Source organism: Pseudopipra pipra, chromosome 2 (genome assembly GCF_036250125.1).
Source record: "Pseudopipra pipra isolate bDixPip1 chromosome 2, bDixPip1.hap1, whole genome shotgun sequence".
Classification (NCBI taxonomy): domain Eukaryota; kingdom Metazoa; phylum Chordata; class Aves; order Passeriformes; family Pipridae; genus Pseudopipra; species Pseudopipra pipra.
In genome coordinates this window covers 85,977,351-86,004,772 of record NC_087550.1, presented here as the reverse complement: position 1 = coordinate 86,004,772, position 27,422 = coordinate 85,977,351, and the positions used below count along the sequence as shown (strand labels likewise).

The following is a 27,422-nucleotide window of genomic DNA, read 5'->3' as shown; positions in this document are numbered from 1 at the left end:
ATCTATTCTGCCTTTTATTCTTGACAGACTACAAGCACTGATGTCAATACTAACTATGCTTAATAATTTATAAGCATGAAATCAAGAGATATCTTTTTCTTAATGAAAAAAATAATAATTCTCACTTTGAAGTGTGGTCATAGAATGATACAGATGCTTAAACACATCCTGCTGCCTAAGCTACAGAGAAGAAAATGACAGAGGAATCGTCACAGATCATATGCATTTTTCCATGGAACTGCTCTAGCTTTGCTCAGTCATTGCAGAAACACAATAGGAGGTTCTGCTTCTGTCCAGAAAAGGTGATATAAAAGTTTCTTTCTGGTATTTCTCAAGGCAAATTACTTCAAATATATTTAGGGAATGTAAAATCAATTGCAAGTATAAGGCAGTATTCAACAGTTTTAGTTAAGAATAAATCTATCAAGAAATATCTAAGCCTCACACACAAAAACGTGCCTTTGCATCTCCAGCTAACTTAGAACTACAAGCAGGAAGATGTTGACAAGGTTTGATAAGGTGATTTGATACCTGCACTATCCACCAGCCCTGCCTCTTCTAGCCTTCTGCTTCCACTTGTAGCTACTTCTTTGCAACCCAGTGCTCAGCTATTACCCTCTACTGCATCACTACTTCAGAGACTGCCAAATGCAAACCCAAAGCCTGCACACAACACAGAATGCATCTCCCTTGGGCCCAAACAGCCTCTCTCCCAGTACCCAGAGTTTACCCAAGTCGCTATAACCTGCAATGCACTGAAAATCAATGCTAGGAGAACCAATGAGGCTTACTGAAGAAAAGGGCAGGGAAATCAGATTAGAATCATACAATAAAGGGGAAAGAGTTTGCAGCAATAACTTGCTTCCTCTCACTTTAAGCCTCATTCTCAGCTGTTTATTTTTACTTGTCAGCAGCACATTTATTATATCTAAATATTGTTAGTTCTCAGAAGTCCCTTTGGTATTGCCTCCGTCAAGAGCAAGCCTAACCCTTGTGTTTGCTGCATTAATATGTTTGCCTGGAGAATCACCTCAAAGTGCCTGGCAGGATTAGTATTTATTGCTCAAAGCACTGAGAAATCAAAGGGAAGGGATTATCACTAATAAAGCTGTTTGACCTAGCGTGAGCAGCCTTCATAAACAGTAACTTTCTCGAATATAAAGGAGATAATACCTTGGGTAACAGCAAGCGAAAAAGTGGATGGCTTACAGAAAAGTTTTGGTTTGCTGTGAGAATCACAGACCGCTTCCCTTCCACATGCTCTGATGGCAGAGAACAAGCTATACCTGTGCTCAACTGGGAGACTTTCTGCATTTTCTCCTCCCTGTATCTCTGGCCAGCTAGCGTAGAAGCAAAAAGACTACCCTATTTTCATGCCAACAAAAGCCCCGAAAAGAGCTTTTCCCTGGCCTTTGGAAAACATCTGTGACAGGCCCAGTTTTACATAGCAGAGCTGTTCTCACTGCTCTGTCCAGGCAAGTGTTCTCTTTCTGAAACCAGGAGTTTGCTATAGTCATGAATAATTTTAGGGTGAGGATTCTCAGCCCTGCTTTTTGCCATAATCAAGCCATCTCATTACAGCATCATAGCAAAACTTACTGAAGGACGCCAACTCCTTCCTTCCAATCAATTTTTAAAAGAAAATTCTATGCAATCTCCCATCAGTAAATAAAGGTAGAATGATGTGACTGGCTTCCTTTCCATAGCATTTGCCATTTCTCTACTTAAAGCACAGACTGAGCAAATGGAGCAAGTCTGCCAAAGTGAACACTGACCAGTTCTGGTTTTGATTAGCCTTACAGGAGACAGCCTTCATAGCTTTCACAAATTTTCAGTTTCACATAAAAGTAATCCAGATTTGCCTCATTAAAAAAAAGCCATTTATATTCATCTGTTAAATGTCCACAAGTCTTTAATATGTTCTAATAATATGCAAGTCTTGAATATCTTAATATTTTTTTATATGTTAAAATTAACAAGCCCTGGATAATCAAACTTTGCAGTCAATAAAGAACAGAATCAAGACCAATTAAACCATTAGCAGTCCCTAGAAGTCCCAGTCAAGACACAGGCATGCATGAACTCATTCCATACTGTTATTCGTGATAGCCTGCAGTCTTAGGATACCAGTATTGTTTTCTTTTGCTGATTTGGAAACTTTTTGACTGGTATGTTTCTACATAAATGCATAAACATGTACATTATTAAAAAAAAAAAAGATTAAAGAATGCAAATGAAAATTTTGGGTTAATTTACCCAAAAAGTTCATTGAACTGCATTCAACACAATGCTTTTAATGAAGTGAAATTTACCATTTTTTATCACCACTACAACATCACCAGCAAGAGTGGTGTTAGTTAGATAGTTACTGGAAGTATTGCACTAGTCAATGCTCATTGCTTCTGTTTTGCAATGAGAGGAAACGGTGAAATTTAAATTTTTCATTTTTCTAGCAAAAGTGTGAAATAAATAAGGTGAGTTGTTGAACATCCTGCACTTGTTACTTTAATGACATGAATAAATCAATAAGCTTCTATCAAGTCCAGACATCTGTAAAAGATACATAAGACCTGAGGTGATCACTAAAGCCCCTTCTCAAAGTCAACCTACCCAGTACAAGTGTAAAACAAACTAGTACAATTATGGATAATATCAGCAGTGTACTCTGACATGCCATTCCCCCACGCCCTGAGACACATATTCAAATAGATTCCATTTAAAGTTTTTAATGCTGCACACAAGTCCCAGTTTGCACATATTTTATCTCGGACTTTTAGATTCAGAGACTAAAACTATGTCAACTCACTCACAGCTTTGCCACATGTGACACTATTAGAGAGCAAATGTTGAAAAATTGTTTTATGTGTAGAAATCTGGCATAAAAGTACATTATCCAACTTTATCATAACTAACTTTGAAGCTAAGCAGCACACAAAAAATATTCCTAAAATAAAAAAATGTGTCCCTCCATTAAGTTATTTTCAAACATCTAGCTACTCTAAATTCAGATTCTACCTTGAATCACATTGACTTTCAGTCAGAGCCTACCTATTATGTTTTGCTATAGTTCAAGTGCCTTGTTTAAAACAGTTTCACAACTTCTGCTTCTCTTCACAACACCAATGCTTTAGGTGTGTTAACTGCAACTGTGCTGGAGAGATTTATTAATATATACATAAATAATATCTGGAGCATGATTATAACTTTTCTTAGTGTCATACAGAGTGTCTGATTCCTCAATATAAATCAATATGAATATTGCAAACCAAGATTTTTTTTCACCTCAAGGTGCAGAAGAGAGGTACCTGGAAAGCATCTGCAGAAGAAGGAAAGTAGATGGTCCAGTATTATCTTCTGCACTTGAGTGTTTTGAAGCTTGCAATAGTTTCCCTGCCTTGTTCTGTCTGATAGCCCAAGTGTTACCTTCTAACTGAATATACCTCTTCTGCTGACAGCTATTCAGAGTCTGTATTCTCATACTGCAGCAACTCACCGATACAACATAATGAGATTGTCTGTTCCACATAATTCTGAAAGCAGAAGTGGCCAAGTCTTCTGGAAAGAATTTTCTGTCATTTATGATAAAGAAATGTACAAAGCAAGTAAAGAAAATTAAACACATCTCCACATATACATATACTGTGTGGGAGTTTCCAGTGCCAACTCTGATCACTATCCTATCTCTACTTTGGAGAACGTTACAGCTTGCAGTTATTTTACACAGATTTAAAACCATTAATAGAAGCATTTCAAATTTATCAGTAATGCTAGCACTATAATCAAGTGATTTTGATGTTTGTTATAATTTTTTTCTAAATTAGTATCACATATAGATCTCTTTATTTGCATTTTAAAATATAAGATTTACTATCCAAACTATAAATCCTCATCAGTACAGCTGAAACAGGATCTATTAGCTCATATACTTAATATTTCACGCTTAATGACATACGTACATCTGTATATGCATGTCTGCCAAGGTAACTCTTTCTAAGCTTAGAAAAATGTCCTTGCTGAGAAAAATCTACTAGTTTCAGTATGGGGGTTATTTCCCATATTAATTCAGTGTTTTAAAACCAAACAGGCCTCTGATATTGCCTTCATACAGACAAACATAAGTCTGTCAAATGGACACACTCAGTTTTAGCTGGTTTTACATTTTAAGTTCACAACTTTCTTCTGCATATCTTCCATGTCAAAGAGGATAATCTTTGGTAATCTTAAACATTAAAGAACATCCTTCAGAACATCTCACACCAAGGACTTTTCAGCACTGCTAGGCTTTAAGAAGCTCACACTGAAAAAGCATGAAGATAGCTCAGAGTTTCAATGTCATGAGGGAGCTAAGGAAAGCAGCAGCTGGATTTTTATAGAATGTTACAGATTCTGACTGTTACAGAAAACAGCAAGAGGACAGTTTGGGCTCTCAAGTATAAATAGAGTGAAAAGATTCCTCATGCTTATATCCGATGACGCTGTTTTTCAGATTACAATAAAACTCAAAAACTTTCAGCTAACATATGAATGAGTTTTTTGTTAAGAATAAGCATGTAGTACTGCCATTTAATGGATAGCAATCACAGTTAAATCATTCTCATCATTGCAAACATCACAGAAACAATGCAAAGTATACTCAGAAAGTAAACTAGACATCAGTGGAAGACATACAAAACACATGCTTCTAGATGTGTACAATTTAGAGACATAATGCTGCTAAAGATTGCCCTGAGGTCTTTAAGGAAAAACTTTGAGAGATTTCCTAAATTTCCTTATTTAATTTGCCTGCTTTTCAAAGTCAAGAGCAATGATGTCCCTTTCCTTTTGAAAGATTGTTCTAATTCCTTATAACACCACCCTTTGATTTGGACTGAGTTTTATATCCATGAAAAAAATACTTACCTAAATCAGGACTATCTCACCCATAAGAGAGGAAACTAAGCCCTAGGATTTCTTGTCATTAAAAGACTCCTTTAGAAACAACAGCAACTTTCAACATCCATGTCCTGGTTAAAATCAAGCTCAGGTAGGTAGATTGCCTCCACCAAATGATTTTCCTACAGTTTCAATTACACATTTTATACAACAGTTAAATTCAAAACCAAAGCTGAATAGTGCTCCTCTTAAATAATGGCTATATTTTTATACCATTTTTTATAGATTTCTTTAATCTTTCAAGTTGAAAAGTGTTATACAAACTTCATCTATTGTAACTATAAAAGAACTTCAAAGTAACTACATTTTTTCATAATATTAATTATCATATATTTAATACACTTTATGCTTTATTGAAGGATATCACTTTTTCCTCATATTGCAAAGAAAGAGGGTTTGTTTATGAATATAAACAATATTTCTAGCTTTATACCTTTAGTGTGTCTGAAGCTTTAAAACTTCAGTTTTTAAGTTTAGGATTTTATTGAGCAGAATCAGCAGGGAATAATGAATCAGTGACACTCGACTGTGCAAGGCCCCATCTGCACCAGGGACCTAAGGAGGGGTGCTGAGAGGCAGAATAGCTACAGCAGTGGACCACTGAGAGAAATCCCACTGTTTAGCTACACTGTGGGATAGCTGTAATAGCTGTAATTAGCACATGTCCTGTGGATAATGAATTTTACTCACACCTGTGTTTTGACCCTGTAAGGTTAGAAGAAAAGTTCCAGCAATCCTCTCTTCCTACCTCCTGTCTTGATGCAGAGCCTCCAGACAAGTCATGGGGCCAGAACAGCACAGCTGTATGCATCCTAGAGAGTGCCTATTTCTGCAGAATTGTGAAAATGATGACTTTCAGGTGTTGTCCTTCAAGAAAATACACAGAGAAGGAAAGTAGTGCAAAAACTATACACTGTAGAAAATACTCCCTCTGGACCATAGAACAGGGTTTGCAGTAGTTTTTGCACTTTTCTATGGTAGCACCTGAGATCTCAGAAGGTAGGCACTTCCAAATTTAATTTGATTTTTTTTTTTTCAAAAGCATACTGTTTATAAATCATGGGGGGAAAAAAAGAAAGAGATAAAAAGCCAATTAAATGGCAGCTCTTTAAATGTCAAATGTAGAAAAACCCTTCAAATAATATTTTAGCTATAACCTCTTCAGCTCAGTACATAATCTAGTTCTACACAATTGAACAATCTTAACAGGTGAATTTCTGTCTGTACACTTACTCAATTTAGGTTGAATCCTTATTTCATGCTATTTTAAAACTCATGAGTCAATAGAAAAAGTGCAATTAAAGTTCCTCTTGTTCTGAAATTGCTGTAGCTAGCAACCTTCATTTGCTCTCCAGAATTTCAGGGCACCATTCCCTAGACATTATTGGAAGGTCTACATAACATTCAGTCTCCAAAGTGTCATAATTCTACCATGTACTAAAATAGGAAGCATTAATGAACGAAGCTTTATTCAGTGTCCTCTCGTGCAAAAGAAATTCAGATACAGATTCATCAGAACACCACAGAAGCTCCTTCCTTGTTTGTTTCCTTTAGTACCTTTTAGATTTCCTATTTTCTTTCTCTTCATTGCCAAAATGTAATTGAAATACTGGCATATCACACATAAAAAAACCTCACGAGCAACACAAGTTTTCTAGGTACTTAGTCAGCCTGGCCACTAATGCCCAGACAGATGTGAATTGATAGGGTTGTTCAGCATTCAGAAGATTTGACCAATCAAAGGGCCTAAAAGTCTGAATTCATTTGAACACCTCTCAGTCACATGAGGGGCTCCAATGTGCTCAACAGAGAGCATCTGGCAATTTCAGTGGATGAAAAAACATCTTGAACATTCTAGTATCCCCATCATCAAACAGGGAGGCTGGGGTAAACAAAAATCTAAATTTCTAGAACCAGATCCCCATGAAAATTATTATGTTTATTTCTTAACCTTGTAAGATTGACCTGACCTGAACAAGAAAACTTCTGCCAAAGACAACAGGCAAACTCCAAGGAATATCCAAAGAGTTCAAAACTGTGACTCTTACCAGGAACTGCTCACAGTTATCACTGTGCTCAGCTTCCTTGATTAAGAGTCAGAATTTTTCATCCCTTCTCACCTTCAGAGACACATTTTACAGAAAAAGTAGCACCTACACGATATTCCATTAGTCCTTGTGTCTGAGCCCAATGCCATGAAAGACAGAAATTTAACAGCAGCAGCTCTCTTTAGGGAGACAATGACAACAATGTGGCAGTTATACCATCAAAGGTCTTTTCATCTTATTTGAAACTGACTCCATCCTTCCAGGACAACAGCTAAAGCAATGAAGGAAAATTACTGTCTTTTCTCATCCTATTATCTACCAAACCTGTAGCTGCCTGTGCACTTTGTGACAATAGGAGAAAAGTAATTGCAACCACTGGAAATTTTTTAGGAGAATATGCCGCATGGCATTTTCCAAGACAGACACTAATGCTGACACTCCTTTTACAGATACATAAGCAGTGTTTACCCTCAACTCCAGAAATGGTATCAAATTACCAGAAAATAAGCACTGCATTATGTAGGAAACAGCTAGCCCTAAAATATGTAGTTATAATTTCTTGTTATTACATCAGACTCTTCTACAAGATGTCTTGTTTATCCAAGTTCCTTTGGTTGCATAAACAGTGATAAGACCCAATTTTTGCCCTGAGCGCCAGGCAGCAATGATATCATTTTCATCTACTCCTTCCACAGTGGGATTAGTCTTCCTTGAGGATTCTTTCACATTACTTCAGGGCTGATAAGAATTCTCTTTTGGAAATAGTTTTTAAAAGCTATCAACACTTCCTTTTTAGGAAAAATAAAAGCCCCTTTTCCCCTACTTTTCAGGGCTACATCTTCTAAATCTAAAGCTTTTCCACTCTTTTTATTCTCCAACAATAAGCTCCTGTCCATTAGTTTTTTGTTTTGACAATGGAAAATCAGAAGCATATTAAATTTCAATCTAACACAGCAAATGCTCAGCTTTATCCTAATAGATCACAATCTGGAGAGTTTAAGCTTTTGCTGATAACGATATAACTTTTTATGCAAATATTTGTATGGAGCATACCTAGGCACCTCCTATGGATCCCTAATATCTTTAATTCAAATAATTCTCATGGTAATGTTTACATTTTTACTTTTGTCTCATACTGCATACACACAGAAGTCTCTTAAAATCCAGGCACCCCTTCAACAAATCAAATTAAGGGAATCTGGGTTAAGATGATAACAGATATTGGAGGAATATCAGCTGAGACTTGTTAAGGTTCCAAGGCTGGTGAAGTGCCTCCCACTGAGAATATGTCAGTGGAATCTGGCTAACTTTATGCTCCTTATGCTTTTTTTTAATCTGAAAATCTAACGAAATGATAGTATGTTCAGTGATCAACAAATTCACAGAAACATAGTGTCATTTAGGTTGCAAAAGACCTCTAAGAATTTTGAGTCCAATCAAAATGCGAAGAAAGACAATATTTTTATGGCAAACATCTATATAAAGATATGCTGATTATTCAAATAACTGGTTTTAAAGAGGAACAGATTAAAGTCACAATATAATGAGGAGTATTGATAAGCACAAAGAGATATTCCTCAAATGAATAACTGTGGTTTGGTATAAATTGTCCTGGAATTGTAACATGCTCTTAAAATTCAATCTGTAAATTATATCACTATAATCTTTGTTAGGTATTAAGGTCACTTGTACTAGCAATCACTTAGCTAAATAAACAAACCAGAACTTGTATTATATCCCAAACTGGTTTCAGTTTTAATCCCTGAAAATCAAGGAAACTGTTTGGAGGGGTATAGAGGGGAAGAAGGCATGGATCCAGGGTGAAACAACATTTTATCCATTTTAACTTTATATAAACTAACTACCTAAATATTTAGAGATCAAAACACAGCCCAACACAATGCAATTAGCATTAAAATTCTAAGTAGTAAAAAAAATAATACTAACTTTATTTCTCATTAAAAACTTACACACTTTAATTGTACTTAGTGGACTTGCTATTTGGAAATGTTGAGTTGTAACACCTTCGTAAGCCATTAGCAGAAAGTAAAAAAAACCCTGCAAATATTAATTTAAAAATTGTTGTAACAATTAGAGAGGAAATCCTGTGCCTACAACACATAAATGCCATATTTTTAATTAAAAAAACACAACATGATGAAACCAACTAATGCACTGACAGTACACAAAACCCCAGTTTACACAAAGATGGGTGCTAGAAGAATGGCTGTTAATTTCATTATTAGAAGTGCATTTCCCAAAGACTTCAAAAGGACTTTCCTTTGAATGAGGAGTGAAAAAGATTAGAAAATGGATACTCAAATCATTTCTGTAAGCCAGCCAGAAAACCTCTCAGTAACTTCAGCAGACTTTGAAGCAAGCATTCAGATCTCAGCTATTATATAGTTTCTGCATCTTTTCAATGAGCAGTGATGGCTGTAAATGTATCTTTGTCTTTTCTCTTCACAAAAGATCAGAACCCTATAAGCACCATCTGGACTGCTTTTTTGTGTGTCTGTAGATTATGCAGATATAGACTCCAAAAACAGACTGCAAAAATCCTATTGTAGCAGCAGTAACTGGGATCCTTATCAAGGAGTGCTTTGAAGTCAAAAGGAGCTGGATCAGGCCCTCCATATGCTTTGCACAGTCAAATGACTGAACCTATTGTGCCAGTTTATCCATGTCATAGTTGCATAGCTATTACCTTATGTCAGCTTTCTCACATAAACTCTTACCTCCAAGGCACGCACCCATGGCCAATGAGAAGATTAATGGTTTCATAGGCAGATTAACATCTGGATCTTTACTCAGGTTGAGAAGTACAGGAATCTGTAGTTTAAGAAGAAAAGAGGGAGAGAATCAGGAGACATTATCCAACCATCAACACAATATAAATAAAGTTCATTAAAGGAAACAGCTCAAACTACCAGTAATTCCAAAGACTAACTTGGGGGGGAGGAGTTGTTGGAGTTTTTTTCAGGAGAGTTTTTGTAGTTGATGTTGTTTTTCTTTATTAGTATCTTTGCATCATATGCTTGATCTAAACTCACTTTTCCCCACTGATTGTGCTAGTCCCACAAGCTAAGAAGAAGGTATCAATATTAAGCCAAGCCTAGCACAAGTACTGCTACCAAAACTGAGGCTGTCTTAAAATTTTGAGTGCCTTCCATTGGATCCTTCTAGTTCTACAGGGAACTGACAGCAACTATAAATCAATTGCCCTTTCATTTCTTGCTGTAGAGGGTGGTAAAAGATGCCCAAACCTTCAGTCAAAATGGCTGTAGATCATGTGTCACTAACCAAAATAATTCTGAATCCTTGTTATAATCAAAAGTATTTGATGTGTTAGGGAGAAAAGGAGAAAGGTCCATGTGGCAGGCTTCTAAATTCATAAGTAGATATGAGTTATTTTACTTCTTATTCTAACATTATATTTACCAGAGAATGTAGATTTAGTTCACCAGAAAATATTTGCAAGTGGTTTAAAGCCAGCCAGCAACTAAGCACCATGCAGCTTCCATCTTGTACTCCCCCCCCGCCTTAGGTGGGGAGGAGAATCAGAAAAAAAACATTAAACCTTGTGGATTGAGATGAAAAACAGCTTAATAATTGAAACAAAAGAAAATATAATAATAATTAATTATAATAATAGTAAACAATTATTATGATAACCATATTAACAATAGTAATTAAAAAGGGAGACACAGAGAGAGAAAAGAATAAGACCCAAGACAAATAAGTGGTGCACAATACAATTGCTCACTACCTGCTGACTGATACCCAGCCCGCCTCCTGGCAGCAATCAGTGACACCTCGTCAATCCCCACAGCTGTCATACTGAGCATGACATTCTATGGTATGGAATATCCCTTTGGCCAGTTGGGGGTCAATTGTCCTGCCTATCCCCCCTCACCCACCCCTCAGCTTCTTGTGCACCTACTCCCTGTCAGAGCAGGGGAAACTGAACCGACCTTCGTCCTTCGCTTGGAATAAGCACTACTTAGCAACAACCAAAACATCAGTGTGTTATCAACATTATTGTTATAGTAAATCCAAAGCACAACACTGAAGCAGCTATTACTAAGAAGAAAACTAATTCTATGCCAGCCAAAGCCAGAAGAGCAAGTTTTATGAATTTCATTTAAACACTTTAGCAAATAAAATAAAATAAACTTCCTGAAAAGTGAAATGAGGTTTGCAGAGAGACATAATAGACTTCATTAGGCAACTGGTATAGAGCCCAAAAATACAGCAGGCAGGTTTTCTAGTAGCACCAGATCTCAGCCAGTAACATTCTTCAAATGTTACTGGCTGAAAGTAAACAACTTTCAACTTAGTTGGGAAAAACTGGTTTGAGTTCAAGGTAATTTTGTAACCACTTGATTTGAAAGAAAAGTTTAATTAGTACCAATAGAGAGAAGGTTATTAGCAAGGGGAGAGATGACAATGTTATTCTCCTGTTTTTAACATGTACAGAAGCCCATGGAACCAAAGGGAAAGAGAAAGAGTAAGCAAATGTGGAATAGCAAGACATCAAGCAGGAAGAGATTTGTGGAAATAAACTGTGATATGCCTTGAAATTAATGCCTTCTCAGAGTCCAGGAGTTTCAGTAGTGAATAGAGTTATGACTTTTAATCCTCTAATTTGTCATTTTAATGTATTTCACAGGTCCCCCTCAAGGGGTATGATCTCAGAGCTGGAACAGCTGCTTCCTGGAAAATGCTTTCACTTTGATAGCTGAATGATGCTCACCTTTATTGACTGTGCATGTTCTTTTGGTATGGAGCAATATATAGGCTTTATAAAGAATTCCAACCCTTTACCCATTCCTCCCACTGGTGGTGTTACTCATCCCTCTTAAATCCTTTAATTGATCAACCCTGATAAGTTAATGTCTAAACAAGTATTCTTGAATTTTACATTGCCTGAAGATGTCTATTTCTATTTTAAGGCCTAAAGAAGGCTCAGCATGCCCAGCAACTTGTCTGGGTTTTTTTCCATGAAACAGTAATGAAAGATGACATTTCTCCCCACAAACTTTATTTTTCCTGAACCATCACTGCTCAAACATGACATGCAATCCAAAATGAAGTTATATTTATTTCAAAGCAATTTTTTGTTTCAACATCTAAAAAACCAATTAACAACAAATACTAAAATCACAGGATATGTCACCTTGCTCAACCTAATTAAAGAATTTTCCCCTACTATATAATTTTAAGCAGAGAACCAAATCAAACTATTTAGTTTCTCAGATTTATTTGCAAGTATCCTGATGTATTATAGTAACTTACTTGTTGCAGGACACAATCCCCAACTGTGCAGACTAGCAACACCTTTTTAATTTAGACTCCTCCTTGTGTATGTCCCAAGCTGCACAGAGAAGGTGATTACACAGAGGAGATTAAAATGATAAACCCGTTTTCTTGCTGCTGAGGTCAGTCTTAAAGCTGTTGCCAGACAGCTCCCAAGTGCAGAGCAAGTAATGCCATTTTCACACCTGACCAATGAGAGCTTTCAGAAAGCAGAGCCCTCAAAGAGCAGCACTGTGAAGGACAGGGGAAGCAAGATGTTAAACAGATATCCTAGACATAAAGTCTGGAAGGTAATTCCCTGCTAGGGAATTTGCAGCCACATGTGCATAATAGTACCATCAGAAAATTTGGTTCTCTAATGAAGGAACTCAACGTCAGGAGCTCTCAGTGTCCTGTAAATGTCTATTGACTGAAGACACAGAAACCCTCTTGAAGAAAATCACTGAACAAAGGTTTCAACTCACTGTGTGTTCTTTCAAAGATACATTGCAATATATCAAGAGAAAGTGCAATTGTGTACTGTGCTTGAATCTCCATTTCCTAATTTTTTTCTTTAAACCCAACAAAGTAGTTTAGGAGCCCAAATATGCACTTAATCCACATTGGTTTTTTGTTCTCTCCTTGCCATAACATTGCTTTTCTTCCACTTAGAAATACTGTGAATTCTTTTTGAAAGACTTCATAATAATCATCTGTTAAAATTATCATCAGTGATGTTACGCTCCTAAGTGCATCAACAGGCAGTAGGGCTAGATCAAGAATCTCTGCTCCCATGAATGTACATTTCTCCAGTAAGGGACAAACACTGAAACTTGCCTTAGCAACACACATTTGTGTGCACTTAAATTTGAACATTTACCCTGTCTAAAGGAATTAATCTCTACCGGTGCATAACAGCTACAAGATATAAAGGGAATGGAAGTTGCTTTTAACAGGGATATATCCTTTGTAAATATAAGGTACTTATAACAAGGAATGCTGCACCATAAGTTTCAGTTTTGAATAGCCAGATGAAAGGTCAACGCAAAACATTCAATGTCCATTTGCAGTGCCTCAGATAGAAATATTTAATTAATCCATAATGTATACTAATTTTTTGCAAACATTATGGAATCTCCTGTGTAGCAACTTCATGCCACAGGTCTCCAAAAGTCACTGGCATCTAATTCTTTTGTTCTAAAAGTAGGTATAATGAAAAGAGTTCGTCCACACCAAGAATTTTCCTGCTCAAAAAAAAAAAAAAAATTAAGAAAATGCATCTAATCATCAAGAACTCTTGAAGACGTTGCAAAGCAATTAAAGCCAATGGACATTTCTCATTGGTTCAGTGATTGCATTTTAAATAGATAAGGGTCGTGCACAGGGTCACAAACGTGCCGCTCTGTTTTCTCCCAAAATTACCTTTAACACTTTTTGCCACATTCATTCATGCAATTATGTGTTAGACAATATTTTTGCACTATTAGAATCTCAAAACTCAGTTTAATCTACTGCTTTAATTAATCCAAGCACTAAAAACAGAAATGCAAAATATAAAAGGGTTAGAAGGAATCTTTTCACTGTAGGTTTCAATAGTTTTGAAAATATTAATTATTTCTACCACTTTTTCCAATTCAGGTCGTAACAATAGCTAGGATACTTTGCAAATGGGGATATGGCTGGCTGTGATACATACAAATATCTTTCTCATATTGATTTAACTTGTTTGGAATGCAGATTTTTTCATGGTCTTATGAAGTGCTGCCTCTCAACAGAGAGGAAGCCTCATGTTTCCTTCATTATTCCCTTTTCAGAGTATGTAAACAGCAACCTTATCAATACTAGAAGGAGAAAAATAATGTCTTAATAGGAAAATATTGTATTATTCACTTTTTTTCAATAGTCTTACCACAATACATCTCTGTTTGACTAGCTTCTTGAAAACTTGCTAATTTTGCTGGAAAGTTTGATATTGAAACATGTGTCAGTGCAGCTTGATTGGCAAGATTTAGGTAAAATGAGTGATGTAGCTCAACAGAGCAAAGCCAAACCCCCTCACTCACGCTTTGCAAGACTATCTTCCTCCAGGAAGATAGTTTTCTTTAAAACTTTCTTTCTTTCTTTTTCTTTAAAACAGAAAACTGCAACTGTAAGAAATAATGATTGTACTTGAAAAAAGAAGAGTGTCCTCAAACACTTGATACAGAAAGGAGATAGCCATTAATCTTGATTCTATATCAGGTATCATGTGTATGATATACATAGCATATAAGCTGATCAACAAAAACAGTGCTAGTTCTACAGATGTTGGCACATTTGTCTATACAAATATCCTGATCAAAATCAACCTTTGTGAAGAAAATGTTTGTTTACACTACATACCATGGAAGTACATAGGGTATGTTCCAAACATAAAAAGAATAAAAATGGAAATGTATGTATTTTTATCTTTCACACCATTTAATCTTAAATCAGTATTACAAGCTTCTAAAAATGGAACAAGATTTTGTTACTGTTATAAATTATCCACCTTCCCTAGAAAATATAATTTATTAGTAATTAATTCACAATAAAAAATATGATTCTACAGGACAGTGTATTTCTCTGTATCCTGCTCAGCTCTCTAACATCCTGAAAATTTAAGCTAGATGAAACAATCAAAAAGAAAGGAAGCTCAATTTTGACTTTAAATTAATATCATGAAAAAGAGAAAATGACAACATTTTAGACGGGAATTATGTACAGCAATTACTACAAGGTCATTTCATAAAATACTGTTAGTTTTCTCATAAAAATCTTTGCTTTTATATGGTGGTACACAGTCCTTTTTTGTAAAAAGAAACTGATGGTGAAGTCTGTACATCTCAGTTCTGTTGTCTCCCCAACAGAGACATTTTCACACCTTGCTGTACAGACTCTTTTCCAAGACTCCGAAATACCAAGGAAAAAGTTGAATCAAGACCTTTATCCTATTCACTTATTCTTATGATAAAACCTTGTCATGAGAATGGCATTCCATCAGTCAAGACGATGAAGAAGAACCTATAAAGACCTTCTGAAATACAAGCAGAAATTCTGATTTATCTTTACTAGCTGGACCCTAGATCTGCAGAGAGGAGACCGAAGAGGAGTCTATTAGAGTCTACTCTTTCAGAGAGCCTCTCCTCCTGGGCTGACAGCAGACTCATAGAGTGAAGTCCTTTCAGCTATTTCTGCTTCCCAAACATAACACTTGTACAAGTAATCACACTCACCCTCCTTGTGCAAGAAGACTAACTTAAACAAGTTGTAAGGTCCTATACTTGCACAGTGCAGTAGAAGGCATCAGGCCAAGGGGGGCTCAAGAAAGCTGATTAATATTCAAGGATCATCTCCTCCAAGTTCAGGAGCGCATCCTGACACAGAGGAAATCAGGCAAAAATTCCAGGAGGCCTACATGGATGAAAAAGGAGCTCCTGGACAAACTCAAACACAAAAAAAGAAACCCGAGGGTGGAAGCAAGGACAGGCAAATACAGAGAGATTGTACAAGCAGCCAGGGATCAGATCAGGAAAACTAAAGCCCTGACAGAATTAAATCTGGCCAGGGACACCAAGGGCAAAAATAAAAGCTGCTATAGGTACATCAGTGATAAAAAGAAGACTAGAGAAAATTTGGGCCCCTTCCAGAAGGAAATAGGAGACCTGTTTATCCAGGTCATGGAAATCACTGAGGTACTCAACAACTTTTCTGCCTTGATCTTCACCAGCAAGTGTTCCAGCCACGCTGCTCAAGCAGCGGAAGGCAAAGGTAGGGACTGGGAGAATTAAGAACCACCTGCTGTAGGAAAAAATTGCTTGACACCATCTAAGGAACTAGAAGATGGCCAAGTCCATGGGATCTGATGAAATGTATCTGCAGCTCCTGAGGGAACTGGCCAAGGAAGTGACTAAGGCACTATCCTTTGAATCTGAGAAGTTGTGGCAGTGCAGTGAAGTTCCCACTAATTTTAAAAGGGGAAACAAAAGCCCCATTTTCAAAAAGGAAAAGAAAGGAGATCTGGAGAACTAGAGGTGAGTCAGTCTCACCTTGGAACCTGGCAGGGTAGTGGAGCAAATCCTCCTGGAAAGTATGCTAAGGCAAAGTGAAAACAAGGAAGTGACTGATGACATCCAACATGGCTTCACTAAGTGCAAATGGTGCTTGGCAGATTTGGTGGCCTTCTCCCAAATTGAAGAGGTGTCGATTTGATGAACAGATCACTTGGTGGATAAGGATTTGACTGGATTGTCACACTTAAAGAGTTGTGGTCAATGGCTCAATGTCCAAGTGGAACCCACTGACAAGTCTCATTCCTCAGGGGTCAGTATTGGGACTGGTGCTATTTAACATCTTTGTCAGCAACACGTACAAAGTGTTCAAGACCAGGTTAGACAGGTCTTTGAGCGACTTGGTCTAGTGGAAGGTGTCCCTTCCCATGGCTGGAGAGTTGGAACTAGATGGTCTTTAAGGTCCCTTCCAACCCAAACCATTCCACACTTCGATGATATTGCCCATTTTGTCTATTTGTGCAAAATTACAACAAAACAGCAATTCACACTTTTAGGGATTCATTGCTTCTCTACAACACGATACTTCTCAACACATTCTTTGCTAAGAACTGTATGTGGCAAAGATGTCTGCTGTGAAAACTGCGGAGAATATGCATTCATAGAAAACAAACCATTCATAGCTTTCCAAATTGTTTGTTATTGCTCTGTCTCTGCTGATAGCTACAGCCCAGTCTTATACTTTTATCAAGTGGTGAAATAAAAGACATCATAGAAAACTCTGGTAGGGCAGAAGGCAAGGAAGATTCAAAAATAAAGCTGGTGCTAAGAACAGGAAATACATTAGAAACATTCAGCACTGCAAGTGAAAACTGTCTGATACTTTAGAGGCAATAAATAGCACACCCAAAATTACTTTCTAACAAAGACCTGTCAGAGATTAAGTAACCTTGCCAACCAAATGGTTAACAGAAATTGTTTGTTACACTATGTTGAAAAAATAGTATTTAAACTCAGCTAAAATGAGGATTTACTGTGCTTGTATTTTTACTTCTGGTAACAAAAGAAAAATATAAACAGATGGCTCCAGCATATATAGCTGATAAAACGTATCAATTAAACTAAGGAGCATACTGGTAATGAAATCATGTCACCTGGAGTTCTAAGGGCAGAAATTCATGGTTATTTAAATGACAATACTAGGAAAACCCAGGCCTTAAAAATTAATAAGTCTACCTCTCAAGGAATGTCCCTGTGAATTTAGCCTGTTGAAAAAGGAGGAGAAATATCGGAGGTTTAATATAATGACATATTGAGCATCAATACATCACTCACCACATTTATTCTGCGGACAAATAAAGCTGGATATGCAACATGAAAAAAAGAACCCTTGTCATTCGAAAATTAAAATGTGTGAAACATAATAACTGAGCTCCTGATTTATGAATTTTTTATGTACAGAACATTTTCTGGGTGGTTTTAGGAAACTCCCAGATGTATCTATATGTATTAGATTTGCAGCTGGCAACACAGATTAGATTTGCTGTTGGCAACATAGCCTTTTACATACAGAGTTCACAGAGTTTACCACAAAATATTTCTCAAACTCAAAATCTGGGACACTGAAACTGTAAAAGGACCATTTGTATCAGCTGAATATTCACAAGTCCATAGGGCCTGATGGGATTCATCTCAGAGTACTGAAGTTATGGTAGAACCCCTCTTGGTCTTCTACCAGAGGTCTTGGGAATCTGGGTAAGTCCCTGCTGACTCACAAGCTTGCCAGTGTTACTCCAGTCTACAGAAAAGGCATGAAAGGAAGAACCAGATAACTACAGAACCTCAGCTCCTGGAAAAAATATAGAGATGATTATACTGGGTACTATTGAAAGGCATTCAAAGAACAATGCAATCATCAGGCAACATGTGTTCATAAAGGGAAGTCTTGTTTAACTACTTTGATATCCTTCTATGATAAAGTCATCCACTTAGTGGATGAAGGGAAGGTAAGAAATGCAGTTTTTCTGGATTCTAGTAAAGCTTTTGATACTGTCCCTCATAGCATACTTCTGGACAAACTGTCCAGGTGTGGGACAAGCAAGTTCACAGCGCACTGGGTGAAGAAAAGGCTGAAGGACAGAGCCCAAAGGCTTGCAGTGAATGGGGTTACATCTGACTGGTGACAGGACAACAGCGATGTTCCTCAGTCTTCAGTTCTAGGGCCAGTTCTGTTCAAAATATTTATCAGTGATCTGGATGCAGGGGTTGAATGCACCATTAGCAAGTCTGCTGATGACGTTGAACTGAGAGGTGCTGTTGACTCTCTTGAGGGACAGGAAGTTCTGCAGGGGGATCTAGATAGATTGGAATATTGGGCTACGATTAATGGGATCAAATTTAACAAGTCCAAATTCCAGATTCTGCACCTAGGATGGAGTAGTGCCAGACACAAGTATAAACTGAGAGAGGAGTAGCTGGAAAGCAGCCATGCAGAAAGGGATTTGGGGGTGCTGGTTAGCATGATCAAGCTCACCATGATATAGGAGGAAGCCTTGGGAGCTGAGAGGGAAACCCCCATCCTGGGGTACACCAAACAGCACAACCAGTTGTTCAAAGTAGGCAAATATCCTGTGTATTCAGCATTGGTACAGCCTCACCTGGAGTGCTTGTGTGCAGTTCTGGGCCCCACAACGCAAGAAGGATGTGGAAGTCCTTGAATGTGTCCAGAGGAGGGTAACAAAGCTGGTGACAAGGTTGGAAGGCATATGCTGAGAGGAGCAGCTGAGGACTTTGGGTTTTTCTAGTTTGGAGGGAAGGAGGCTGAGAGGTGACCCAACTGGCCTCTACAGCATTCTGAGGAGGGGAAGTGGAGAGGGAGATGCTGAGCTCTTTTCCCTGGGATCCAGTGACAGGACACATAGGAATGGCTCACAGTTCTATCAGGGAAGGTTCAAACTGAATATTAGGAAGTATTTCTTTACTGAGAGAGTGGTCGAACCTGGAACAGGCTTCCTAGAGAGGTGGTCAGTGCCCCAAGCCTGTCAGTGTTTAAGAGTCTTTTGGACAATGCCCTTAACAACATGCTTTAAGTCTTGGTCAGTCCTGAATTGGTCAGATGGTTAAACTAGATGATTGTTGTAGGTCCCTTCCAACTGAAATAGTCTGTTGTATAATTCTAAAAGGCTTTGCTGTAGTACATTTGTTACACGGTGACAAGAAATTATTAATTTTCCTATCATTTGAAGATAGCTATCACAATTGCCAGTCATGCTTATGCAAAGAAGTGCAATAAACACTCACTCATAAAAACATCTATTTAATTAGGGGGCTGGATCTTCACTTTTCAATCTTAAAGGGAAGGGAAGAGTCCTGGGATTACAGTTCAGGCAATTTTCAATCCCCTCATCTTATTTTGGAGCAGTTCATGATCTTTGCATGCAGGACAAATTATATGAAACAAGCAATTAGAAGATATTCTGAAGAATTATGGCAAGACAGAAACAGTAAAAGTACTCAACCTATGATGAGCTAAGTGCCCTCAGAAACTCATTCCACTGTTTCATGTAAGCAATTATTTTTCTACAGCATCCTCTGCAGCAAAAAATACTTGCTGTGTTCTGACCTCATTGCAGAGATTTCAGTTTAGCAACTTCTGTACATGAATTCCATATGGTACTGACATTTTTAGTAGTGGGGTTACACCAGATTTACTCTTGTCTAGAGCAAAGACGAATTTGACCAACAACAGTATTGCAGTGAAAAGGTATTTTCAGGGTAAGGTGTTTCAAATATAAACTGATCTTATTTTTGTCATTTCAGAATTTTTTAGTAAGAGAGAAGCCTTCTCCATGATGTTGGTGATGAAGACTGCTGAAAATTATCAATATGGTCACTCTGTTTAAACACATGAATATTTTGCACTTTAAAATATATCCGTCTTAAAATAACCCAAAATATTTATGTTTTGTTCTTAAGACTGCAGGTAATGTGTTGGATTCTAGAATAAGAAATAATCCTAAATTGTCTATATAGATACTTAGAAACTCTTGAAAATGCCTAGAATTTCTTCTAGGAAACCATTTTCCTTATCTGTTTTCATTTAATTCATAAAATAGTTTATTTCCTAGAATTCTTGGTAATGCTGGCTCAGATATACACCTATTCTAATTCCTTTCTTAGAATACTGATCTACATCCTGTTAAGGTAAATTAACTACCTGTAAAGCCACAAATTTTAATGCTGTCAAATCTGAAATTTTAAATGAAGCAGTCAACTTTATCCAAACACAGACAAAGTGAAATTTTTAGTGTCAAGGTCCATTAATTGGGTGTTCACATTTTTTCATTTTTATTTTTTATCTCTATACAAAGGAAGTCATTATGAATCTGATTATCTTGTTAGTACAAACACAGAAACTCAGAGGAAATTTTGGACCATACATTAACTTGATTTTTTTCAAGGAAAATTTGGACAGCCCTACTTAAATCCTGATTATCTTTTTTTTTAAGGAAACACAGTATCACACTTACAGAGCTATCTGTAGGTTTTTCTGTTTTACTTCCCTTCACCTATGCACCTAAGTCAAGGCTCGGGCTCTAATGGAATTTCATATTTCTTCCATTTCTCAGGCAGTTCCTCAGTCAAAACACTCTACATATCAATTGTATGGGTTACTCCTACATAAGCAAGTAATGTGGTGTAACAGGAGCTGAGCCTCTTCACATCTATGGTCCCTTCAGCCCAGGGGGATCATTCACATCACATAGAAGAGCCTTACTCCTGTCCATTCTTGCTCCATTACTGAGTTATTACACTGATTTTGTGCAGTGCATCCCCTCTCCCTGTTCCAATTCTGGACAACATGCACTGCACAGTGTTGTAGGGGATGAACGGAAGACCTTATCCAACAACACAAAGGCAGTGTTGGGGTCACCCCATGAATGAACAGAGGCCTGTTTTCTTTGAACCTTCCCATCCGTGAAGGAAAAAAACAGTATAACTTTCCAGATGCCCTTGCCATCACAGTAGTTTTTTCCACAGTCAAGTGGACGCTCACAACCAGAAGAACTGGGATGGCAAGACTGCCTCATTCCTGGAATATGGTAAAAAAGTCATGGTATGTTCACCTTTCAGAAAAGACATCATTGGTGTCCTTGGCTGTGACCTACCACCAGGCCTTTCATCATCTCTGCATGATACTTAAGGAATTCATGTACAAGTCAAACAAGATGTCACCCTGTGAGACTGATTTCCCTTAACTCCTAATGGTCATTGGCAAATCCACTATAGGCAGAGGTCTGTGAGGCCATCCTCCAAACACTCTTTCTTCAGTCAGAGCATACGGTTGATATCTATTAAACCATACAGATATTTTATATCTCTGGGTTCAAAAAAATTGAAGGAACTTGGTGTGTTCCACATCCCTATGCAGTACCTGGTCCATCAAGCCTATTACTAATGAAAAACACAATAGAGACTGACCCATTGTCATGACATTTGTTCACCACTGAAGGAGATTTATGGAGACCTGGAGGGATTCGTACTTCTGATTTTCATTATTATAAGTGCAGGCTCCTCTATGAAGCTAGAACCTTTAGCCAGGAAAGGACAGAATCATTCATGGCTACATCATAGCAGGTGCCCCATTACTCCTGTATCACTAGGGGATGTCAAACCAAACTCACATATAAAAGTCCCTGATTAGTGAAAAGTCATTCTACAAAAGGGTTACGTTCCATACATTTAATACCACTCATCAGAATTTCATAACTTTGACACACATACTGACAAATAGCCTTTCAAAACCAAATACTGCTTATTTTAACAGTAGGAACAAAGTGCCAAAGAAACAAAAAGAATTTTAAATGAAAGTTTATACAATCTTACGTGAGAACTTGGGACTTAGTTACTTAGGAATTTTCTGTAAGTATTTTCTAATGCAGAATGATAAAGACTGAAGGGCAAGCCTATTCACTGAACTAGATGAATCTAGGCCTCATCTTCAGTTTGCCACATAGTACATTAATGTCTTAACTCTTCAGCTACTGACTGCTTTTACATATGTAAAATGCCTGCATTTTTCTTCCTGTTTCTTATCTCTGCCTATTAAAAAAAAAAAAAAAAAAAAAAAAATCATAGCAGTCTCTTAGGTTCATGTCAGAACAGACTGAGAAAGATATAAATTTGAAATGTTTAAAACATCAGCAAATATTCTTTCCTTTCTGTCGGCATTTCTCACTCTCAAAGATACAAAAGAAATGGTCTTCAGGCATCCCAAAGGATTCCTGCATTTCTGTCCTATTCCCCAAAACACACCTGAAAACTCTTTAAAAGAGGGTTCCTTTCAAAATGCATGGAAGATCCTTTGTCCGATGTGCATGTAGGTGCTGTTTGGTATTGCTCCAAGCCAATTTTCATAGACTAGCTGGATAAGAGGGAAAATCTTCTACACTAAGATTTTGAGAGTCCTTAGGCATGTGCTGGGAGGTGACTCATCCTGAACCAGTCTTTCCCTTCATGCCTATTGCTTGCGGTCTGTTGTTGTTAAATCAATATGATTTTACAGGAAACACCATGATAATCAAAGCAAAATACCATATTAATATGTGTTTATAGAGCAGTTGCAAATCTGCCCAATTTGTCATATGCTCTATAAGCAATGTCTTAAACCTTGACACAGGTTAAGGGTGGATATGACCATTCAATAATGGAAGAAAAAAATACAGGAAAAGTATACTTAGCTGAGAATGAGCTGCAACAATGAAACATTCCTACAGAATGAATGGATTATCTCACTTTAAACAGAGAACTTCATTGAATAAACCTATCTGAGCATGCCCTAATTTGTTATAATTTGATAATTTTCTGATATTAAAGCTCAGCTTCTGACAAGCATTTGCTATGCTCAACATAATTTGCTGTTTTTTAAACTAATTACATTAGTAAGGTAGCAATAAAAGCTTCAGGTGTTAAAAAAGCATTAGCATAACTACACAGCACATAGAAGGAAAAGATTGACAGCAGAGGATGGATAGTTTGCATCAAAAAGACAAATTTACTTTTCAACAACTGATGTGGATATAAAAGGGAAAGTGCAAAAATGCAGCCAAAAGAGTGCCTCTAGTCCCACAGCTAACTGCAGCTGCTGGTAGCAATGGCCAGCTGGATACCTTAAGAGTAAGAGTAAGTTCCTAATAACAAAAGGAGCAGAAAGAGCAAACTGTAAGCAGTAAGCTCAGTCCCTTGCCAGCATCAGAAGGAGCATGTGCAGTACTGCACAGACCCTACCATTGTAGCCGTGAAGGGGATATTGTCAATCACAGAAGAGGCCAAAGCAGACACCCAGAGCACTAAAATGATAGCCACTGCCAAGCGCTGGTCCTCAGGAACCACCTGGAGTTGAGAGAGAGAGAGAAAATTATAACTTTGAGATCAGTGTTGCTCTGTGTCCCCCCATGTGCCATAATTGCACATTCATCACAGTTTTAATTTATCGACATTTATTATTCCTTTAGGCTCTGAGATAGGATAGGTTTTCTTAGAGAAAATGCATTTAGTAACACAATTACTGTTCTTTTTCCAAGAAACTTTGAACAAATAAAAATACAAAGATTGATATTTCCAATACTCAAATTTCATACAAGAAATACACTGTGCAACTGTGAATTTTGACCTTTAACTGTTCATACTTTTTTTACATTTGTATTTTTTGAGGTTTTAGACTAGAGAAAAAGCTTCCCTATTGCATTTAGGGCTATATTTATTGTGGCTGTGGACATATGTATATATATATTAAATATCATCCATACCAAAATATGACATGCTTTCTTGATATTGCTGATGCAGGAATGTCATCATAAACATTAATTCAAAATCAAAGTATTATTCATTACTCTATTGAACTAAAATGATTTTCCTGGCCTGTTAAAAAATTATTAATATTTTGAACTCCCAAATCTTTGTTCATGAAGCCTAGCCATGACAATATTTTGAACACACCTTTATTAACAAAGCTGTCTGCTCTCCTATGTAGTCTATTAAGTGCAGATGAGCCAAAGCCTAAAAAAAAGAAAGACACTGATATCAATTAGTGAAGTACATGATGTAGTTACAATTTTTTTCAGTGGATGTAAGAAAATGCAGCAATTCCTTTCCATTTACAAGATATTGATATTCAACTCATGTAGCTTCTACAGCGACTCTGTAATTGGAGGTAAGAAAAGACACAGTAGAAATTGTTAGCTGGTTTTATGGAAGTGGGTTGGTTGTACTGAAAAAAATGGTAGGATTACTTAAAAGCATGGGACACAGGATGAGAGAATGGCTGAAATTTAAAGATGACATTATTCATTGGATACATGTTTTCTGAATACCTGAACACAACTGATTTTAAAACGACTTCCCCAAAACCACAATACAGGTAGAAATATATCATCAGTTTAAAAGATCAGATAAAATCAGGCATCTTGTGCTCAGTCTCAGATGAAGAAGCAGGAAAACAAATTATGTTTCTGTTATACAGATTTCTCAGACCTGTCAAAAAAAAGCAGCTACAAAAACCAACCAAACAAACAAATAAAACCAACAGAAACTACCCAAAAACAGTACCCATCTGCTAAAACCAGGAGAGAGATCTTGGGTGAATGGAAATTGGCACAGAGGCAGCAGCACTGGAAAAGCAGGAAATACAGCTTTCCAGTGCCCAGGTTAGGCACCTGAACCAAGGTGGTAAGGCCTGTAAACACTGGACCCCAGGACAGCCTGGAGCAGAGTGCTCTGTCCTTCTTGTGAGAATAATTTCCATTTGTACAGGATACTTAGATAGCATCCCATACTACAGCATCCCTAGTTGCTACCAGGGATGAAAAGACACAGGAGGACTCCAACTCAGTGGTGCCGACTGATTTCTCCTTGGGCAGACAGAATACAAACTGAGTCTTCACACCCAAGGACAATGACCTATTCCCTTAACCCACATGGTAAAAGGGTGATTTTTAACTCATGAGACCTAGCCTTTAATTCACTCTGGTTTTGTTTTCTTTTCTTACAGGCGAGAAGAATGAATAACTATTTTCAGGTTGAATAAGGTGTATTTATTTTATGACTTCTCAGTTTCTCAGGGGAGAAGATAACATCATTTTTGGTTCAGCCTAGACTGAGCTGGTTGGCTTGCTTTCATTTTTTTTTCTGTCAAGGAAAAGAATCATTCAGCTGCAGTGCCCAACTTACTGACTGCATTCCGTCACAGAGCTGCTGAAGTTAGCAGTCACACAACACAACTCCACATAACCCCCACATGTGGTGGTCAGATAGAGCCCCACAGAGATATCAGTGATAAAAAAAAAGCATTCAATTCACATGCTGTCAAATTCCATGACAAAGATGGACAAATATCCTAACAGGCACCAAGTGGTGTGGTATACAACACTGTATAGTCAGTTACTACGGTGCTTTCATTCAGACTGGCAACTCCTGTACCTGCAGCTCGATTGGACATCAGCTGAACACTTGCAGTTTGTGTGTCACATAAATTTGGCCCAGAAATATTATTTGGTTTAACAATACATTGAAAAATAAAAGGTTTATCTACAATTAAAGACACAGCATGCAGAAAACAAGCAACAAAACTTTTAAATACATACACATACCCTTTACATTAAAAAAGGACATTTTTTCACTACTTTAACTTCCCAGAAGAAAGTTTCCCAAGAAATTAATTCTTGTTGGTAATTTTAAGTTACCATTTTCTTCCTAAGCTATATGTGTTGCTTTATTAACTTGAAGGTTATGACAGTTACTATTTAAATGTATGTAAAAGCAATATTCTTAGTGAATGGCAATAGTTTTTCTACAACTGCTTTGTGTTCACACTTCAAAATAAACATTTTAACACGTAGTTATCATCAATTATAGCCCAGAGTTACATTCAGTTAATATTGCTGCCTTATTAATTATCTATTAACAGAACATATTACTTTTCAGTAACATTCAAAATTTCTTCTGGAACTCAGAAAAAGAGATGTTCAGAAAAGATGGAAGAGAGTGATGAACACTCACATCACTCCTGCAAGTCAGTCTGCAGGTAGCCCATCTCTTTAGAGATGATGACAATACTAATCACATAACCAATTTTAGGATGTCTCTGATTTCCAGGCCAATCTCCTGCAGGCAACTAAGTGAAAGGCAGCAATTAGCACCCTGCCACTGGCCTCCCCTACATGTAAAATGCACAGAGGGTCTCCTAGATATTCCTGTGTCTTCTAAGAGAAATAAGTATTTTTGCACTGATTGGTGTCTTCGGGCAAAATTGGTGTATTCAGTTCAAAATACAGTTTTACTGCCATTATAAAACAAAGTTTAATATATGCAAAAAATTTACATTAATCCCTCTTGTGGACAGTATGTCATGATGACTATTGTAAATAAACTCTGTCTGAAGAGACTAAGGTAAAATGTCAATCTCTACTATAAAAGTGAACAAAGAATCACTGTAATCCTGAGAGGCATAGGAATTTATGCTACAGAGACAGAAGAAGCAGGATTTTATAGCCTGTAGCAGCCACTTATGGACAAAGACTAAAAAGACAGTTGTAAAGATTAATTACCCAAAGGACACAATAGAAAACATGAGAGTTGCAAAGGATTTCCATTTTTCATTGTAAAAGAGGCACTACACTGGATGAGCCCCCAGAGGCAGAACCACCAAGAGTTCCTGTTGCTCAGGAACTCAAATCACATTTTCCAAAATTACTTTCAGCCTAAGTCCCACACAGGTTTTTAAATGTGCCTTGTAACAGAAAAGGGAACACTTATAGCAGTAGGAAACAGCTTCAGACTGGGAACCATCCAAGCCGAAGGATCACCAAGGGTGGACAATATGAGCTCAGAACTGCTAAATGCCTAGATCATGAAAGATTTCCTATACTTCACAAATATCTTTGTTTTGACTTGTTTCTTCTTGACATTGGTAACTTTAGGAAAAGAAAAATACCTTGGCAAGGACTGTCATCTACTAATCCAAAGAGCAACAGATTCAGATCAAAATTAGCAGTGACGACACATAGAACATTTTTATCATTCATTATGGGGAAGAATTTAATGTCTCCCTGTTTTTTTT

The 27,422-nt window shown here is 37.2% G+C and overlaps 1 protein-coding gene across 2 annotated transcripts in view; it reads right to left on the bottom strand.

Annotated features, from left to right (window-relative positions):
* OCA2 (OCA2 melanosomal transmembrane protein) overlaps nucleotides 1-27,422 on the bottom strand; it is a 201,691-nt gene that overhangs the window by 44,456 nt on the left and 129,813 nt on the right. For both annotated transcript variants that reach the window (XM_064646226.1, XM_064646227.1), the window contains 3 exons: nucleotides 24,305-24,364; nucleotides 23,594-23,698; nucleotides 9,719-9,812 (listed from right to left, as the gene is read on the bottom strand). In XM_064646226.1, coding sequence (XP_064502296.1) covers nucleotides 9,719-9,812; nucleotides 23,594-23,698; nucleotides 24,305-24,364 — 259 coding nt within the window. The remainder of the gene's footprint in view (nucleotides 1-9,718; nucleotides 9,813-23,593; nucleotides 23,699-24,304; nucleotides 24,365-27,422) is intronic.